Source organism: Pelodiscus sinensis, chromosome 26, assembly GCF_052426305.1.
Source record: "Pelodiscus sinensis isolate ZL-2025 chromosome 26, ASM5242630v1, whole genome shotgun sequence".
Lineage (NCBI taxonomy): Eukaryota > Metazoa > Chordata > Testudines > Trionychidae > Pelodiscus > Pelodiscus sinensis.
This window is the reverse complement of record NC_143077.1, coordinates 1,766,074-1,786,903: the sequence shown is the minus strand read 5'-3', so window position 1 is coordinate 1,786,903 and position 20,830 is coordinate 1,766,074. Positions and strand designations below refer to the sequence as shown.

General features: G+C 45.2%; 1 protein-coding gene across 1 annotated transcript in view; it reads right to left on the bottom strand.

Moving 5' to 3' along the window:
* Positions 1-20,420, bottom strand: part of CLIC4 (CLIC family member 4) — a 74,546-nt gene extending 54,126 nt beyond the window's left edge. Inside the window, exon 1 of the mRNA XM_075908838.2 lies at positions 20,266-20,420. Coding sequence (XP_075764953.1) covers positions 20,266-20,337 — 72 coding nt within the window. The 5' untranslated portion in view covers positions 20,338-20,420. The remainder of the gene's footprint in view (positions 1-20,265) is intronic.
* Positions 20,421-20,830: the final 410 nt, after the last annotated feature.

The following is a 20,830-nucleotide window of genomic DNA, read 5'->3' as shown; positions in this document are numbered from 1 at the left end:
AAAGGGCAAGAGCAGGAAGTTAGTGACAGATGAGGCTGATCTCTTCACAGTCTGAAGAAATTCTTTGCCATAATATGTAAGAGAAAAACTGAATGTCAGGACAACAAAGAGTCCTAGTCCACACACAGAGCTAACAGCCAGCAAGACTTCATTGCATTAGGCAGAGACATCTTGGAATGCAGAAAGATTTTCTTGCCAAGTTTCAGCCTAGAGCAAAAATGTTTTACTTCAGAGTTACTGGGAACCTATATGAGAGTTACTGAACTGGTCATCAGAACACTAATAAGACCCTAATAGCAGCGGTAGCCTCAGGTACTGCTATATAAGAACTCAAAACATCTAAGCTCTGTCTCCTAGATGCACTGAAATGGATCAAATGAGCAATTTCAAAATTGAAGCTGCCTATTTTAGATCCACATTACCTAAAGTACTGTTAGCCAGTTTTCCACTCACCTCACACCACCGCAGATGTTCTGGTCTTTATATGTATGGGTGTAACACAAGAGCTAGAGAAGCCAACTGCAGGCAAATCATTAACATACAGAAGCAAGATTCTTTTGAGTTAATTGATAATGCACAATTGTCTCTAAAGGAATTGCTCTGAAGCAGGCCTGCTGAATTTCAGTATCTGTGCATCAACAAACTTGTGAGGACCCAACCATGGTAGTCTCTACAGTGTGATGTTAATTCTCCACCCAGTCAAAATAATTTCAGAACAGCACTCCCCACTTTTAGTGCCTTTGTAATTAATTTCTTTTTCTGAGGTACTGTGCTCTAGTTAGAGAGCAGTCATTGGCAGTAGGATATCGCCCTACCCTGTGAAATTACTTCCAGTGGAGACAGCTTCCACATCAGGATTATTCCATTTTAATTTTCTAAATTAGAAACTACATGTTCTCTGACGATGGAAAAGCTTGACAGTTTCTACAAGTGCAGAGCCCGAAAATTCCCCTTACTGACATAAATCCAGAATTTTGGATGCCAATTTACCTCTCTATTCTGGATAAACCAAGGTGGTCCAAGTCTGTGAGCCATCTTAATCAAAGAAAGCACGTTCTCAGTAAGTAGATACATTTCTGTTCTTTATTGCACTAAGGTCAACAGATCCATTACAATGGTATTTTGACAATAATGTACCTCCAGGACAATATGCAGGATTCTCTCAAATACGGACAGGCAAATTATATTAGATAGTCTCAAATATAGCACAGCAGATCTCAGTACGAGCGACAACTTCAAATGAGGACAGAACACATTTCAGAACATTTTCCTCTAAGCCAGTGTTCTTGATAATCTCTGTGGGGCCAATTATTAGAGCTAAAATTTGGTAAGAACAAAACATTCATTCACTAGCTTACAGTTTAGACGTCAGTTTGTTCCAATTTTAGACATTTCTTGCAGTTCATGTCTGCCATGTTTATTTGAAACCTAAAACTCATTCCTCTGATATCTTTAGTTCACAGACAAGACACATTCATCAAGTGCTTAGTACCAAAGCTGTTTATCTCTTGATGGCAAAATAACCCATGGGAGATTCTCAGCCAAATCAGACCAAAGTTTCACTGAACATATGAAAACTTCTAATAAAAGCATAAAATACAGAAACAGTTTGATTAAATATTAAGCGGCAACAAAGAAAAACAGAAGATTTGTGCTTATATAAATATTTAGTGGGCCTGTGTCTAAGCACACTCAGGTATATTTGCCATATTTAATACAAAAGGCTTTATGTATTCTCAGCTACATCCACAGAGTTGAAAGCGAAGAATAGTTTTAACTCCAGTTTAAGGCAAAAATTGAGCTCTCAGATTCACAATCCAGGTTTCTTCCTTTGCCACATCACAGCTATTTGAAAACACCAGCAGATATTCCAAAAAAGTCAGTGTATCAATATTTGCAAATTAATACATTTATATACAAATCTGTTACAAATTCAGTCAAACATAGAATAAGCAAAGACTCCTTAATTGATGTACCTTTGCATTGTTCTGAAAATTTAACTCCTGCAACTTTCATAATGATTGATGGCAATAAACAAACTCTGGAAGTTGTGTGTAACTTACTGTGTGAGAGCTTTAAATACTTAATTCTTGAAATTTACCTCTGCCTACCATATTGCTATTCCTAGACAGACACACCCAGAACATAATATAGACTACTGCCAACTCAGGAAGGGCAGTGCCACTATATTATCCCATTTCCTCAATAGTCCTATTTTCTATTAAAGGAACTAGAGCAGTATAATTACACATAGCTGCTAATGTAAGATGGTATTTTATTTAGGAATACAAACTGGTTTAGTATTTAGAAAAAGAAATATTTCCAAAATATATATATAAAAGGACAAAATTAGTATCTACAGGTATGTATTCACCTCAGGCCAAAAAAAAAAACCCTTACACAAGTAAAGGGAAAAGAACATTTATTTCGAGAGTTTCCAAACAGGAAAACTAATAACATTTAGAGACACTTCTATCGCTTTCTCTTCCTGCAACTTCATAAGTTATGAATTAATCTAAAGCATCTAGATGTGGCCTTCCCTACACACATAACTTGCATTAATTTAGTTAAATCAGAGAAACTCCCTTGTTTGGGCACTTAAGTCAATTTAAGAGTGGCTCATATGGAATGAATTTAATTTCTTAATGCCTTAAGCTAAAGTGATAGAAGGCATTCTTCAATCTCAAAAACGAGATTGTTTTTATCTGTACAGCAAAGACCTAAAGTAACTTTGGAACAAGTCTCAAATATCCAGAGCTTTTTAGGCAAACCTATAAAAAAATGGACAAAATTACAAGAAGTTATAGTCAGCAGCAAAAGGGATAGTAAAAGTAGGTTAGCTGGACTGTAGTAGAATTCTATACTGATTCAATGAAACTGGAAGGGAAGTCAGAAGCACTAAGGTTCAAAAGATTGACAACTGGAAATGGAACATTTCTCTTATAGGTTATTAGTTGAAATCTGGCCCAGGTAAGAAGGAACTGAAATTATTACTGTCTAATGACACTCGGGTAGTCCTATTAGCTCTGTCCACATTAGTTGGCAGTCTTCGCTGTAATCTCAAAAGCAAAGGAAAGAATGGTGTGAACTATCTATCCTTCCCTCTCTGTATTTGACTATCTTCTATGTAGGGAGAGAGATCTTCACTTTAAATTCAATATTACACCTTTCAAACAAGCTGCCACAATGCAAGAGAAGAGATTTTGTTGTACTAGTAACCAGTAGAAAGCAGAACTGATGGGATTACTAGCTTTAGTGCCTTAAAGTTCTAGAAAAAAGGAAACATCAGACTCTCTTATAGTCCCAGAAGAATTGTGTTTGTCAATCAATTATCCAATACCCTAAGTGCAACTGTGTAAAACATGTCTGGGGATTTCATGGCAGAATATTAAAATACATAAGTGGTTCTTATTTTGTTATTCATCAGGAATTCATCCTTAAGGAAATCAGTTAAGTGATCAGATCAAAATCTACATTACACACTGGTCAGAGTCCTTCGGTGGACAAAGGAATATAATCACATGAATAAAAGCATGGATTGTGTGGAACATTCCACATGCATGAAGTTTTCCTGCGTTGGCACAATATCTATTCAGTAAAAGCATGAAAAACTGGCACATCAGATATTCCACTGGTGCATCTCAGCTGCAGTCTCTACTTGTTGAGGGCAAGTTCTCTGACAAAATGAACTAGGCTTGTGTTACCAAAGAATAAAGTAAGATGTGACAATTGTCTAAAATCTATTGCGTGCATAAGAGCTTGACATAAAACGTTACAGTATGTTAGTGTGGAAATGTAAGTACAAAGTTAACTGCACTTTGGTGAGTTTCACAAAGTCCTTGGAACTCAAAGTTGCATACTTAGCACAAGAGCTTAGAACAGCTATTGAGAGGCTTCCCCTCCCCCCCTTTAAGTGTGGTAGAGTACAGCATGTGCTTTGGCTACAGCACAAGAGATCTGCTCCCTGGCTTAGGCCTGGCCTCATCACAAAACATAGCAAAGGCTCATAGAGCTGCAGTAGAAGCTATCATATCCCCAGCTGTTAGGCTTCAGAGCCATGAATACAGTTCTGACTCTTGACAGTTTTAAGATGTGCAAAATAATGCAAAAAATTTAACAAGATTCCATCTCAGTTTATAAATTAGTTTGTAAAATAGTCAAAGGATGCAAAATGGAGTAAATTAGTGGAGTGGAACGATGAAGCACAAGAGAGAAAAAACTCTTGGAAGAGCAATTTTTTGTTCAAACAAAATATGTGATTCAAGAGGTCCTGTTAACTTATTTTTTTCCAAAACTATAATCGTCCTGATCAGGAGAGCGAGAGGCTGCATTCAAGAGATGCTCTGTCAAAATGCTAGGCAAAAATAGAAAGTTGAGGCGGTTTGATATTCCAATACAGTCAGAAGAATATGGCTAAAACACAATAGAATTCCAAGGTTTAGCAGTTGCCTTATGCTTTACATCAGGAACATGCACATGGAAACATAATTCAAGAAGTTAAAGCCAATCAAAATCAAAATGAAGAATTATAGGATGATACTGTACATGGTCTAGAGGGTTCCATCTCTATAAGAGGAAAGTTGCAGCCTCTTTGTTTACAAAGCTTTTTCTTAAACAGCAAGCACAGTAGTGGATTCATTCATTGGAGCATCTTTTTAAAATGGAAATCTGCAATCATGACTCCAGAATCTGCATGCCTTAGAATAGATTATGGCAAACCTATTTCTAATTTCCTGGGAGCCAAAAGACTCCTCCAACCTACTTCCTATCACATTAAAACTATAGTATAATTGTCTGAAGGGCCTGTCCCGCTAGAGAAATACACCCTAGTGCTGAAAGTTTTTTAAAAAAACTTAACATTTGTTTGAATTTATATCCAAAGTCTTTAAAAAAAACTATTTCTTTATTTAAAGAATACAAAGTACAGAGCAACAGGCTCTTTGCTAATCTGATAATATTTTAACAGAGACAAAAATATAAAAGGGGTTGGAGAAGGGGAATCCAAAGCCAATCCAGTAGCACTGACTGATCTCATTAGCTCTTCTCATGAAATTATACAGATGTGATTTTGCTCCTATATTTAGCTTATACCTAATATGGACATTTAAACTACAGATCTGAAAGCCATTTCCTTTCCTTGCACACAGAATGCTCCTTGCCTTTGTCTAGACAACAATACAAAAATTAAGTCTGGTTTCCTTAGAATACTGCAACAAAGAGCCTTATAATAATCAGTAGGGATTTAAAATCCCATTTGATTTGTTAGCTGGTAAAACATGATAGTTAACCAATTAAGCAGTTGAACAAGTTATTTTCAGCTGGATTTTACATCCCTAATCAGGATGGGGTTGATGCAGGGGTCATTTGGTAAATTCTATGGTTTGTGTGATGCAGATGATCGCGCTGGTTGTAAAAATGCGTCTATAAATCCTTGAATAAATTCTCACAAGTCAACCATACAAGAAACATTAACACAAATTCAATTTACCCATTATCCCCTTGGAAAGAGTTAAACACATATCCAACCTCATAGTACAAAAGCAATTCTGTCTCAAACATGGAACTCACTATGACTGGCAGCTGCACTTACACAGAGATGTTTAATGATACAATTCAGAGCTCTTTCCTTCTCTGGGAAGTGAGAAGCACTCAGCTAAGGGGCCTAGGTACACAATATAAACTCTCCATCATCCCTTCGTTACAGCAGTACTCTCTTTGCTTATTCACACCAACTCAGTCTATGTATGGTTAGGATAGTCAATTCACACAATCACTTAAGGTATGAGACACACTGGACAAAACACCAAGAAAAGTCTGCGTGGAGGATGTGACAAGCTAGCTGTAGATAATGTTCCTTCTGTCTCTCTCAGATAAGCATGGGGGGGGGCAGAAGGGGGGGGAGCCTGTCACTCCAACTAATCTTGTAAGGCAAACTGTTTCTTCCATGAGGTAGTCTGCCTCCCTACAAGTCTGTTTGTTTTCACTATCCTGTCGGGATGTGAACGGTAACCGGTTCCCCGGGGCGGACCCCACCTGCTGCCTGCCAGGCCCCCATGTGGCTGGGCTGGAGTGGTCCCCCACCCAGAATCCAGATTAATTTGTTAACTGGTTAAACAAATGATTAACCAGGAGCTTCAGGGGGTAGCCGAGTTAGTCTGTTACAGAAAAAAACAACAAATGTCTGTAACACTTTATAGACTAACGAAACATGTAGATGGCATCATGAGATTTGGTGGGACAGCACACAGAAAAAAGGGAGGGGGGATGGGTGACAGAGCATCATTAAGTATCTGGAGAATGAGTACTTAAACCTAAGCAGATAAAAATCTAAGTCAATAGACAGATTCCTAAAACAGGAAGGAAATTCCTTCTCTCCCCCCCCCCTTATTTATTCTGAGTTTTCATATCGCCAACTCATAGCTCCAGTCATCTGAAGAAGAGGGCTGTGCCCACGAAAGCTCGTGATCCCATCGACATGTTTCATTGGTCTATAAAGTGCTACCAGACCATTGGTTGTTTTTTTAAATGATTAACCAGTTAACCAACCAATTGTGATTTTAAATCCCTACTACCCTGTACTGCAGTCACTCTCAACCAGTGGTCTCTGAGGAGCTGCAAATGGGTTTCACCGGGTCCACCATGCACTACTGGCAATGCGTATGCAGGGGGACATGGCAGAAAGCTGAAACCCCACTGCATGGGGCTGAATCCTGGGGTGCCTGAGCTCTACCACCAACGCTGAAGCCAAAGCTTGAGCAACTTCGCTTGGAGGGACTCCCAGCAATGTGCCTTGCTTACTATCCCCTAATTCCGGTCCTGGTTTTAATGTCGCAAAACAGCTGTTGTGGGACTGGTGGCCATTAGTTTTATAGTAGGTTTAGTATGGACAGTATTTCAAAGACAATGCTGAGAAGTCCTGCTGTGTTCAGCCAGGATCTCGAGTCACTTCGGGTAACCTTTCCCCTCCCAGACTCACTGCTTAGGATACTAATACTGTCTTCATGGTGCTGCCACTGAAAAATCCGCTCCAAGTCTGGACTCACCGAGTAGGCAGTGAGTTTACATTAATATGCTTGAGAGGAACGTTTCTGTCAAGGAGCCAGTCAGCTCCACCCATAGACAGTGAGATGGCCACTGTTAAGCTTCTCAGCCTTCTCTGATACTTACACACGTGTCCTCTGAGGTCACATTCATAAGAACTCTCTTCCCATGATTCTGTGCATTCCCTAACAAACATACTACTAGGGACAGTGACACAGTTTTTCCAATCTCAAACATCAATGGAGCATATGCCAGGATTCACTCTGCCATAGCCTTTGAAGTGCTTTGTTTGCTGATCTCTATTAGGTTGATGTGCTGAAACTCTTTGTTCGACTGTGTCAAAACAGTTACGTTTGTGTACACAAAAGCTTTTGATTTTTTCCTCTTATCTATTATATTTGGAGAGAGTTTGTCTGTCCATTTGTTCAAGAACTCCTCCTAAACAGTAAAAGCTAGGACCACCAAATTCTGTATATAGCTCCCCTCTTACAAACTTAAAGCAAAGTCCAGGTTTGGTTTTGTCAGGAAAATGGAATGCCCCCAGAATGGGATTGCTTCTCAGAAAGCCACACAGAAGAGACACAGAATCACCAGGCAAGTAAAAGGGATTGACCCCCCCCCCCCATCTAGGACTGCTCCAATCCAGAGGTTCCTAGAACGGGGGGCTTCAGCCCCTCTCCCCCCAATTCATACAGGGACATTGCCAGCTGTTCCCCTTCATTAGGGAGGAAGGGGAAGTGCCCAGTTTGCTGCATTCCTCATTCTGGCTGGGCAGCACAGGGGGGCAGATGAACCTGGACCTGCCTCAGCTGGGGAACATGCACTCCTCCCCGCCTCCCCCGTTTGTGCCTGCTGGATCTGCAGCAACCATGGAGAGGCATTTCTTACATGGTCCCTAGTTACTGTGGTGAGAGAGGACTAGGGACAGCCTGCATTGTAAAACAGAGGCTTATTTGAGAAATTAATTGCAGATTGTAAACTTAAAGCTAAGATGTTCACAAATGGAACGAACTGCCTAAACAAAGCATTACAGGGGAATACCTGACAAATAGAATTATTGGTTAAAACCATCACAACAGAAATTCAGCAAAATGCTGCAAGTGACCTCGAGTCTAAGAGAAGCTAATTCACATGTGTAACCATTACTAATGGTTAATTGTTCCAAGTTTTAAATCCTGTTTTCTACGGGACATTAGACATAACTTAATGTTTAAACTTGAAACTTTTTTCAAAAAGCACATATCATAGCTTTTCTTTTTGTTGTTAAAAAAGATATTAGCAACTAGATGCAGATGAGAAAACAACAGAGGTTATAGTTATGGGCACTAATGCCTCCTCCAAAGAAAATGGCAATTTTTAAAAGAAATATTATTTGCCTGATCAAAGAAGAGGATGAAGTCCAACGCCAGTTTCATTATCATCAACAGCCTTTCGGGAGATACATGATAGTTAATGCTCTGTATATAGAGAGTCACTTATGCTTGTCCAATATGTGCACTCAAATAACGTGAAACCCTTCCACTTTCCCCTCCCACAAATAAAAGAAGATAAAGAAAACGATCTCTATGGGAGAGGAATATCAAGGTCTTATCTGTTACCCATAAAACAATATTTATCTTTACACCAAATGTATTTCAAAAGTAGGGTGAGAAAATTCCCAGGTGCTGAGATTATTGCAAGATTATCCATTGCTGAAAATACTGTACCTAGAGAAAAGACTGTCTAATGAGATTGCCTGGTGACGAGGGACCCCGTGACAAGATTATCTTCTTAAGACAATGCTGGAAATAAGTAACAAGGCTTATTTCCTCACTGGGTCTTGTTTTGATTGCATAGTTTTGCTGTTGTTTTCAATGCAAACAAGCAGGGCAATGACAACAAGTTGAAGAATGACCCAGGGATGCAAGAGCTCTGTTAATTAACCAGTTAAACGTTAGTCGATTAACTGGTTAAACATTAGGTTAACCTAAATGGGATCCAGGCTGGACCACTCCAGACCAGCTAGAGCAGCCACCAGCCTGTGGGGCTTCCACCCCAGCACCGCACTAGGGCTGCTGCCTCACAGCCCCTGCCTATGAGGCACCCTGGCCTGCCTATGGACAGGGGCAGGCCCCTGCAGGACTGGAGCAGGCCCCTGCCCACAGCAAGCAGGGAGTTGCCCCCCCCCACCCCCCCAAACGAATCACCTGTTTAGGGTGATCAGTTAACCTTTCACATCTCAAGTTACAGTCAATATACAGCTATCATACCACTTATGCTGAGACATAAGATCTCTATCTACAGATGGGCCTTGTCAAAATGTGACTAGAAAACCAAAGAAAGCATTGAACACTGGCATTTCAGATAGTGATATTCCACTCAGCACTGAACCAACACTTGGGGTCAGATAGCACTTTGCTTCTAGAGGCAACTCCTGCACATAAAACCAAAGTCCTTGGCACTTGTAGTTACTAAAGATCTTTATAGGGATGTTAGCGAGTTGTCAACTGGAGTATCTACTACTAACTTTGCCCACCTCCCTTGCTGCCCCGGGGAGGGGAGGGGAGGGGATAAGGGAGACAGGAGCAGGTGGTGGTGGGAGCCAACTTAAAAGCTGGTCAGGGGCTGCTGGACTCGGCGCAAGCTGGGAGCAAGCAGTCCTGGCTTGCACTGGTCTGGGACACTATGCCTCTGCATTTTAAACGTAGTAAGAGCCTGCCAGACTCTTGCTACATTTGAAATACAGAGCTGCAGCGCAGATAGCTCCCAGAGCTGGCAGGAGCCAAGTCTGCTCAGCCCTAGCTCTAGCCGGTTCCTGGAGGTACTCCCTCTGCGGATCTGCAGAGCAGTTCTCATCAACTAATTGTGTTGTCCATACAAATTGTATCAACTACACAATTAGATAACCATAATTTAACATCCCTAATCCTGTAGCACTTTTTGCAGAGTAAGGATGTTAGCCAGGTTGAGGATAACTATAGTTTACCTTCCCAAATACTCCCTTAAGTTTCTGCATAATACGTCATTCCCCTCCTTTCCTAAATTGTTTGGAAATACTCATTTGTTCTCCTGTCACATCAGCTGCTGTCTTACACCTAGAACTGTGTTTCTTAAACTTTTTAAGATGGAGGAACACCAAACAATTTTTTTTTATGAGGAACACCAAGGATTTTTTGTGAAGGGGAAATTAAAGAAAATAGAGTCGGGGGGAAGTTATTGAGCCAAAAAAGGTTGCCTGCCCCTTTAAGGGCAGCCATTTTGAAGTCTGTTTAAGAAACACTGCCCTAGAGGAGGCTACATTTGAATACAGGCAGTCCCCGACTTACGTCGGATCCACAGTTACGAACGGGGCTTTTGTCGCCCCGGAGGACATGGACTGTGGGACCTCGCGGTCCCGCCGCCCGTGTACTCCGGGGCGAGAAAAGCTGCTCCGCGTCTCCCTGCTCTGCAGACCAGGAAGACGCGGAGCAAAGCCGCGGAGGGGCTCGGGCAGCAGAGCAGCCCAGGCGCGCCTGGGCTGTCCCGCTGCCAGCTTCCCCCGTGGCTTTGCAAAGACGCGCCGCGGCTGTCCCTCTGCCGGCGTCCTCAGAGGCTTTGCTCTCCGTCTCCCTGGTCTGCTGGTCTCCAGCAGACCAGGGAGACTGGGAGCAATGCCGTGGAGGACCCAGGCGGCAGGACCGCGTTGCATCTCGGTCCGCCGCCCGCGTCTTCCTGGTCTGCTGGGGGGAGGGGGGGAGGCGCAGCTAGTACACCCCCCCCCCCCCCGCCCCAGCAGACTAGGCTTTTCTCCGGATGCCTGTGGCAGAGCAGCTGGGGCGCTGCTGGTTGGTCCCGCAGCGCCGCTCTGGGCGCTACTGGACCAACCCGGCAGCACCCCAGCTGCTCTGCCACAGGCGTCCTGATTCAGCCGCTGCTGGTCAGTTTCAGCAGCGGCTGAATCAGGACGCCTGGGACAGAGCAGCTGGGGTGCTTCTGGGTTGGTCCAGTAGCGCCAAGGAGCGGCGCTACTGGACCAACCCAGCAGCACCCCAGCTGCTCTGCCCCAGGCGTCCCCAAGTCAGCCGCTGCTGAAACTGACCAGCGGCTGACTACAGGAAGCCAGAGGCAGAGTTGCTCTGCCCCGGGCTTCCTGGAATCAGCCGCTGATCAGTTTCAGCAGCAGCTGACTTGGGGACGCTTGGGGTCTTAAGTTGATTCTGTATGTAAGTCGGAACTGGCGGTCAGTTTCAGCAGTGGCTGAATCTGGACGCCAGTTCCGACTTACATACAGATTCAACTTAAGAACAAACCTACAGTCCCTATCTTGTACGTAACCCGGGGACTGCCTGTAGTCTGCAAAAGCATAAGGAACCCTTTAGGATGAAAAGGAGCTATATCTATATAGCTAAGACTTTTCCTCAAGAAAACTAACTTTATTCAAACACTGACATCTCAGACATTGAATTTAATGGAATAGATGTTTGCAAATTAAAACTCAATTTATATTACCACTTCCAACCCGTGTTACCAACACTTACCTTGCCTTTTCACTACTCTTGCATTAATTTCTTGGAAGACAGACCTATCATAACATTCTAGTGCTACCTTAAGGATACTATGAATGGATATAATGTTGCTGTATATTTCTACCATAGTTTAATAACTTTATTGTCCAAGTTTCCCACAAATTTGCCTACTTCAGATTCACAATATAATTTAATTCTAGTTATAAATATTTTCAGCAGCTGAAGTGACACAATGAATGAAAAACTTGATCTCTCCTGCTGCTAAATCATACCATACCAGAGACACAAGAAACAAAAACAGATGTGTTCTGGGATCACCATATAGTTTTAAAAAATGTTCTTATTTGTCTTAGTGGAGAAGACTTATGCATAACAAGATATTTTTGTTTAAATGTATATTTAATATTTTAAGACTTAACTGGAAGTTAAATCACATACTGAGCAATGTAGATACAAACCACAAAGTATGAGAATCTTTGGCATATAAAACATGAATAGACAGTTGCCAAAGTCATTCCCCGCAGTACATTATTAAAATTTGGCATGGCAGCTAGACAAAAAATGGAAAAGAACATTTAAGGATTTACTTTTAAGTGCAGATAGTCAACATATTCTAGTTTTGACCACTGTAGGTGTTTAAAATAACCATCAAGCTACTTGTTCCTCACATTGCATTCAACTGATCCTAGTAATAAATTACATCCCGCCTTTTAATATTCTAGAGTGTAAATGTTTCTGCCGCTATATACAAGACAGCATCAACAAGCATTCCCAAGGTTGAGAACTTCACTGTGAAAATCTGCTGAGGTTGAAGGATGTCAATCTTTGCTTTTTGTTTTTAAAAAACCCCAAACAAATGCTTTCAAGGGTTTATTACCTATTATCGCATGAGAATATACGGAAACTGGGAGTTAGCAACTCTATATATGTTTGTTCTAATACTCAAATAGCTATGGTGGAGTTTCCCAGTTAAGCAGAACTGTTCAGAACATTAGTATGCACTATGGATTGTCGGTTCAAGCGAACAACATGAACATACAAGTGGGTAAAACTTGCTGACAAAATATGCATATTTAGGTTCGTGAACCTGCCAAAGAGTTTCAGTTGGGGGAAAAAACCTGAAGCTCAAAACAGAGGTCAGGAACCTGTGGCCTGCAGGCCAGAGCTGACCCCAGACTTACTTTGATCCTGCCCATGGAATGGTTTCAGGCTTCCTCCACAGCAGCCTCATGGCAAATCTCCAAGCCTAGCCTCATGGCGTATGGGGAGCACTCGAGTGCGAATGCTGGCTTGCCTTGCTGCTGGGGGAAGCTTCTACCCTCTGCACCCCCCAGAAAAGCTGGAGTGTGAGCAGAGCCCCAGCAACCTGAGTTGAGTGTGCCTTTTTTCATTTCTCAGTTGTGCTTGGCCTCCAACTGATTTGTATGCGAGTCAGTGGGCACTGACCCCCCCCCAAAAAAAAAAGGTTCCCCACCCTGGTCTAAAGGTTCTGAATTTTACTTTGTGCTGACTGTTTTGTTGAACCCAAAATGAATTTGCTTTCAGTTGCCAAAAAATGGAAACATTTGGTTCAGCTGACCCAAAATGAAAAATTGTTCTAATTTTTCTGTTTGGCCAGCAAACCAAAAAGTCAGTAAGTCACATAGCTCTATAAGCATGTACATGCCATACAAGGATCTGTTTTACAAATATTAAGCTTTATCCCCTTCTTGCGAGGTAATTATCCCTACTTACCAGAGGCAGAAATCCAGTCATTATACCAATATTCCTCAATTTTCTCAAGGCCACACTTGAAGTCGATTAAGAATAAATGAGAATTCAATTCAAGCAAAAGGATACCCTCCCAATCACACATCCCTCCACAAAGGTAGTAATACGTAGATCGGGGACGAGGAGTGCCATGCAATCTCCTTGCTCCCTCATCCGTATGGCTGGTATCTGTACTTTCTGACTGCAGGAAAGAAGCCCACGGACCTTAGTTTTTAACCTGTATGTTCCCGTGGGCCCTCTCAATCCAAGGTCTGTATCTACAGATCCATCAAGGCTACTTTAAACTACTTTTAGTCACCCAGAAAATCTATAGCAGAGCTGCGAAGAGAACCTACATCGCAATTTGTGCTTTAACCAAAAAGCAATTCTTCCATTTAGTTATGTCTAGGTATTTACACTGCCCTTATCACAGGATCACAGTGCCTTCTCGATCACCACCCAAGGGGAAGGCAGGCAAGAACAGCTTCACCTGCTTCAAGTTGTATTTAATTCTAGTCTAGAAAATGTTTAAGACAAGTTCATAATATAAGGTTTAAGCATTAGGCAGCATTTTAGAGTATCGTGAATTCCCACAACCACAAGCATTCACAAGCTAATTTTGTGAATATTTGAGAGAGACCTATGACTACTCATTACCAACAGAAAAACTCTACTTTGTAACATGAGGGTCTATTTGGCAACCTGCCAGAAAACAAGGATCGGATCTTCAGTTGTAAGTAATTAAATATTTGAAAGTATAAAAACAAAAAAGAGTGGTTACATTCGTATCTTCCTTGGACAATGGGGTCATATTTACGATACCTTAACTTGCATGTCATGCTAAAATACACATGATTTAGAATTACTTGTTTGCTGAGTTGCCCTAAACATGTCATTGATCAGCTCTGTTTTCATCCTGCTGTTCTAGCAGGCAGCCTGAATGCTCGGTTTGTTGTTCATCTTTCATCCACAGCTCTTTTGCATGCCATCTTTCTACAAGCATTTGTGTATACTCTCAGGTTTCACAGAGGAGAGTTTCTGTTTGACTAAAACATTAACCCAACACTTTTTTTAAAAAAAAGAGCAAAATTCAGACTAGAAATCTCTCAAAGTAGCTTCTTATCAAAGCATACTGCCTAAGCTGCTAAACACGATACCCCACGCTCATTCCATTTCAGTCTTCATTACAAGATGGCACTTGGGTCTTTTAAAAACATTCCAGTTAGACAATGGGAGCAGACTTCCGTTAAATAATACATGTGAACGGGCTAGGAAGCTACACTGAAATCACATGGAGAATGAGAAATCACTCCAATCAGCTCTTCAGGAAAGACTCAGAAAACATTTGCATTCCTAAGCTAAAATGGGCAGCAGGCAGCCAACCAGAGAGGTTAATGAAAGACAGATTATACAAAATACTAAGTATACTAAAGACGCCCCAACATAAATTCTACAGCCCCCACCATACTTTATTCTTCACACAACACATCAATAGCTTTGTACTACAGGCATTTTTTCCTATCATTACATCTAGTATTTACTTTGCAAACATGCCTCAGCACAGAAAAGAAATATGAATTACAACAGCCCCCCAACGTAAACATTGTCTTGAAAGGAACAACCCTCAAATTGTTTTGATTATTCTAACAACTCTGTCCGACTGCATGAGTGAAAAACTACCCATGTGTGCATTAGGGATGTGAAAGTGTATTTAAAAATGCAACCAGGTAACTTCTAAAAATCACAGTGGTTACACACGCTGCAGGCTCTGCAGTATAAAGCTGAAATATTTATAGGATTGGTCCCAGTACAGACCTCTGTGGAACATCACTAGTTACCTTTCTCCATTCTGAAAACTGACCATTTATTCCTATCTTTTTACCAGTTACTAACCCATGAGAGGACCTTTCCTCTTATCCCATGACAGCTAACTTTGCCTAAGAGCCTTTTCTGAGGGACTTTACCAAAGGCTTTCTGTAAATATATATACTATGCCCACTGGATCCCCCTTTTCTATATGCTAGTTCACTCCTTCAAAAAATTCTAATACACTGGGGCTATGTCTACACTCGCGGCTTAGGGCTAAGCGTGGAATATCGCTGAGCCTCATTTGAATTCCTAATGAGCCACCATTTTTTTCAGAAGAGGCTCTTGCGCAAGAAGGAGCGTCTACACTGCCCCTTCTTGCGCAAGAAAAACCCTCTTGCGCAATGCCGTTACACCTATTACTTGAGAGGAAGAACGGCATTGCGCATGAGGGTTTTTCTTGCGCAAGAATACCATCTACTTCTGGTGACTTACTACGGCTTAATTTATCTACTTGTTCCAAAACATTCTCTAATGACACCTCAATTTGGGACATTTCTCAGATTTATCACCTAAAAAGAATGGCTCCAGTTTGAGAATCTCCATGTCTTCAGCTGTGAAGACTGATGCAAAGAATTAAATTAGTTTCTCCACAATTACCTTTTTCTTGAGTGTTCCTTTAGCAATTTAATCGTCCAGTGGCCCCACTAGTTTTTAACAGGCTTCCTGCTTCTGGTGTACTTAAAGTTTTTTTGCTATTTTTGGCTAGCTGTTCTTCAAATTCTTTTTGGCCTTCCTAATTACATTGTTACTCTTCATTTGCATGCGTTTATACACCTTTCTGTTTTCCTTGCTAGATTTCACTTCCACTTTTTTAAACTGTCTTTTTGTCTCTCCCGGCTTCTTTTACTTGTTGTTAAGCTACAGCAGTACTTTTTTGGTTCTCTTACTATGTTTTTTAATTTGGGGTATACATTTTTAAGTTCAAAGACACCAACCATAACAGAGGCTTAAAAGTTTTCAAGCAGCTTGCAGGGATTTTACTTTTGGTACTAAACCTTTCCATTTCTGTATAACTAACCTCCTCATTTTTGTGTAGCTCCACTTTTTTAAATTAAATGCTATAGTGTTGAGCTGCTGTGTTTTTTTCCAACCACAGGGATGTTAAATATAATTATATTATGGTCACTATTTCCATGTGGCCAAGCTATATTCACCACATCAGTGGACTAGATCCTGCACTCCATTTAGGATTAAATCAAGAATTGCTTCTCCTCTTGTGGGTTCCAGAACCAACTGCTCCAAGAAGTAGTCGTTTAAGGTGTCAAGAAACTATCTCCTCATCCAGTCCTGAAGTGTCACGTACCCGGGATGTAACCATCTCGACTGTCTTGCTATTTTCTACCCAGCTGGCTATCCACTAAACAATAACTGCCAGCCAGAGTATTGTTCCCAGAGTGATTTAAGCCCAATGTGGGACAAGCTACAGAGCATAGGAAGAGGAAATGGCTTTTTAATCAAGTTGTCAGAAAAAGCTTTTTCTTCTCTTCCTACAAATGTGGACTCTTTTCCTCTAAGATTTCCCTGACCTACGCATCAGGAAATGCCCTGGATCAGTCATTTTTATTTATTTGTGTTTGTTTAAAAAAAACTTGATCATGACTTTAAAGTGATAAAGTGGATGAAAAAAATCTTTTATTGGATCAACTTCTGTTGGTGAGAAACAAGATTTGGAGTGACACAAAGCTCTTCACAGGGTCTGACTTAGGACTTTACTTTGAAGGCAGATATAGTACCCCCAAACTGGATGTCATAAAACATGGGCTTCCCTGCCCATAATGGGAAGGACCCATGTTTTATGACATCCAGCTTCCCTTATACCTTGCAAAAAGGAGGAGTTCAGGACTGCCACTGAGGCACACACTGAGTTCGATTTAGCAAATCTTAACTACACTCACTAAATCAAACATTGGAAGATCGATCACTGCAGCAGAAATATTCCTTTTAGTTTAGACAAGGCCTAACATATTTAGTGACTTAGGGTGATACTGTCAAAACTTTCATATGTTGGCCTAGCACAATATTGGTGCTGTTATAATATTAAATAACCATTACAGACAATTGTGTCTAACATTTCAAGCAGGAATCATCTATATTTTACTGTTTATTGTCATTGTGTGTACTTTATATTCAAAGTATGTTAAATCATAAAAGCAAAGGGCAAACAAAACAGGAATTGTCTGCTACAGTGTCTTCTCTGGGTAATTGCTGACATACCCTCTGTTACACACTACTGTGCTATGATACAAACTTTTAAATAATGGAAAGATTTTAGAAAAAAAAGTTAAGTGTGTCTCAACTTCAGTACAGGACTATGTAGCACTTTAAAGACTAACAAGATGGTTTATTAGATGACGAGCTTTCGTGGGCCAGACCCACTTCCTCAGATCAAATAGTGGAAGAAAATAGTCACAACCATATATACCACTCAAAAAAAGTCTTGGTGGAACCTTTAACTCCTCAACTCTACCTCTCTGGCTGATAAGCCATTCCAAAAAAGATTAAGAATCTTGCATTATACTCTCATGACATTAGACAGAAAACTCATGTGAAGGATTCAAAACAATCTTTTTCAAAATTGGATCCCCCACAGTGTGTTTCCTTGATGAATTTATCCTATGGGTAAACAAAAAAAATGTTGCTTCTTCTCCATCTCCCCACAATCTTCATCTACCACCTACTTTGAACCAGAAAGGATGATGCTGTATCATCAAAGAGCCCCAGAGGAACCAAAGTACCACATCATACAAATACAAAACATTTGGGAATCATATGGCATCTGCATTGTTTTATACTAAATGCAAATAAAGTACACCATATGCTTCTCTCCCTATCTAGAAGAAAAATTGGTTATGTATTTAAAGGCCTAATATGCTCCAATCAAAAGAGTTAAATTATTGCAGAGCAGAGAAAGGTAATTAATGTTCTCTGATGTCCCCAGCTACATGCACACACCATGATGGACAAATTGTAAGTATGTGAACTGCAGCACATTTATGATGTACTGAGGTATGGAGAATAGAAGCTGTTCCTCGCCATTTCAACACAGAGCACATTGTCTGCTATGAACAAATAATAGCAACAGCTGCTCTTTCCTAGTTGGTCAGACAATTTTTCTGTAAAGCAAATACATGTTCTTAGTATCTTCCAATATTGTACACATTCACTGTAGGTCACAGCTTCAAAACCTTCCCCTTCCTAGGAAAATTTCACCAACTGGGACACACCCTCTTTTTTAGTTGAAGACTGCACAGGGTTCCCCGTCTCCAGCCCTACATGCATTTGCCTCAACTGCAGAAAGGCGGCGACATTACCCGCAGCACTGAAGGCAAAAGCATCTTGCAAAAGGTTTTAGAAACACCCCAAAAAACAGAAGAACGTCGCTCGCCACTTCTCACACCAAGAACGGGTGAGCAACAGATTCTTCACCGTCTGCCTAGCAATGACTTCAGCAGAGCAACACTTCAGACTCCCTCGCTTCTGCCTCCTCGACTTTCCATCTTTTCCAAATCTCGACTCAGCTGAAGACGTCTCCTCTCCGCAGCGCTCGGCCAAGGCGCGGGGCAGAACCGGCGCGGGGCAGAGGGAGGTTCCGCAAAACCCACAAACTCAAGTTGCATTTGCGGGAGAGGGAGAGGGAGAGGGAGAGGGGGAGGGGGAGGGGGCGGCAGTAACAAGGGCTCCACAGACCGACGCCCCCCCCCCCCGCTCTCGCTCCAGACACCCAGCGAGTCTCATCGTCTCCCGAGTCCCGCCCAACACCGGTCCCCAGTCTGCCCGGGGGGGGGGCTGGCACGTTACAGGGGGGCGGGGGGCAGGCGGCGGCAAACCAGGCGGGGGGGGACGTGGGGGAGCCCCGCCCTCAGGGAGCCAGCTCCGCTCCCAGGAGACGCCCCGCGGGGGAGGGGAACCGCCCCGGGCTGGAGGGATTCCCGGGGGGGGGGGGGCGCTGATCTCCCCGGGGCCGGAGAAGGCTGAGACCGGGCACAGTCCCGAGAGCTGAGGCGGGTCCCGCGGGGGGGGGGGCGCTGAGGCGGGGGGGGGATTATGGAGGTTCGGGGGGGTCCCGAGCTGAAGCGAGTCTGGCGGGCGGCTATAGGCTGAGCAGGGCTGGGGGGGGCCGGGCTGAGGCCGGGGGGTAATGCGGGGATCCCGGGCCGGAATGGGGGGAATAGGGGGTCCCTGGCGGGGGGAGGGCGGGAAAGGGGGGCCCCGGGAGGGGGAAAGGGGGGGTGTCCCGAGGGAATGGGGAGGTCCCGGGCTGGGGAAGGGGGAAAGGGGGGCCCCGGGCCGAGGCGGGGGGCCCGGGCTGGGGAAGGGGGAAAGGGGGGCCCCGGGCCGAGGCGGGGGGGTCCGGGCTGGGGAAGGGGGAAGGGGGGGGCCGAGGCGGGGGGGGCCGGGCTGGGGGAGGGGGAAGGGGGGCCGAGGCGGGGGGGGGGCCGGGCTGGGGGAGGGGGAAGGGGGGGGCCGAGGCGGGGGGGTCCGGGCTGGGGGAGGGGGGCCGAGGCGGGGGGGTCCGGGCTGGGGGAGGGGGGAGGGGACCGAGGCGGGGGGGTCCGGGCTGGGGGAGGCGGGGGGGTCCGGGCTGGGGGGGGGGGAGGGGGGCCGAGGCGGGGGGGTCCGGGCTGGGGGGCGAGGCGGGGGGGTCCGGGCTGGGGGAGGCGGGGGGGTCCCGGGCCGAGGCGGGGGGTCCGGGAGGGGGGCCGAGGCGGGGGGGGCCGGGCTGGGGGAGGGGGGGCCGAGGGGGGGGGGGGGGGCCGGGCTGGGGGAGGGGGGCCGAGGCGGGGGGGGGGCCGGGCTGGGGGAGGGGGAAGGGGGGGCCGAGGCGGGGGGGGGCCGGGCTGGGGGAGGGGGAAGGGGGGTCCGGGCTGGGGGAGGCGGGGGGGTCCCGGGCCGAGGCGGGGGGGTCCGGGAGGGGGGCCGAGGCGGGGGGGTCCGGGAGGGGGGAGGGAGAAGGGGGGCCGAGGCGGGGGGGTCCGGGCTGGGGGAGGGGGGTCCGGGCGGGGGGCCGAGGCGGGGGGGTCCGGGAGGGGGGAGGGAGAAGGGGGGGCCGAGGCGGGGGGGTCCGGGCTGGGGGAGGGGGGGGGTCCGGGAGGGGGGCCGAGGCGGGGGGGTCCGGCCGTACCTTGACGAAGAGCTCGATGAGCGGCTCCCTGTCCCCGCCCTGCAGCCCGTTGAGCGGCACGGACAGCGCCATGCTCCCGCCGCCAGCGCCCCGCGACTGCCCCCCCGCTCCGCCAGGCTCGGGGGCGGGGCCGGACCCACGAGGGGGCTGGGGGCGGGGCCTGCGAGGTGGGTGTCTGGCGGCCGCTCAAAGGGGCGGGGCTTGTGCTGCAGCTGCGCCAGGAGCGCCCCGCCCCGCCCCTCCGGACTGGGGGGGCGCTGGGCGGGGGCAGGAGGGAGGTCTCGGGGGGGGGGTTGCCGGGGTGATGCTCCCCAGCCCCCCCCGTTCTAATTCCGGGCTGTTATTTTGCCCGAAGGCGGCTCCTGGGCGGGCGCTGCCCGGTGACCGAACGTCTGGGAGCAGCCCCCCCTCCCCCCCCGGCCGTGAGGGGGCCCCGCCCCCGGGAGCTGAGCTGCAGGGGCGGGGGAAGCCCAGAACCCCCCCCCGGCCGTGTTCAGGGACCGTAACCCGCCGCGGAGCCCCCCCCCCGAGAGCCCTCGAGCAGGCGGGGGCCATGCCCGCCCCC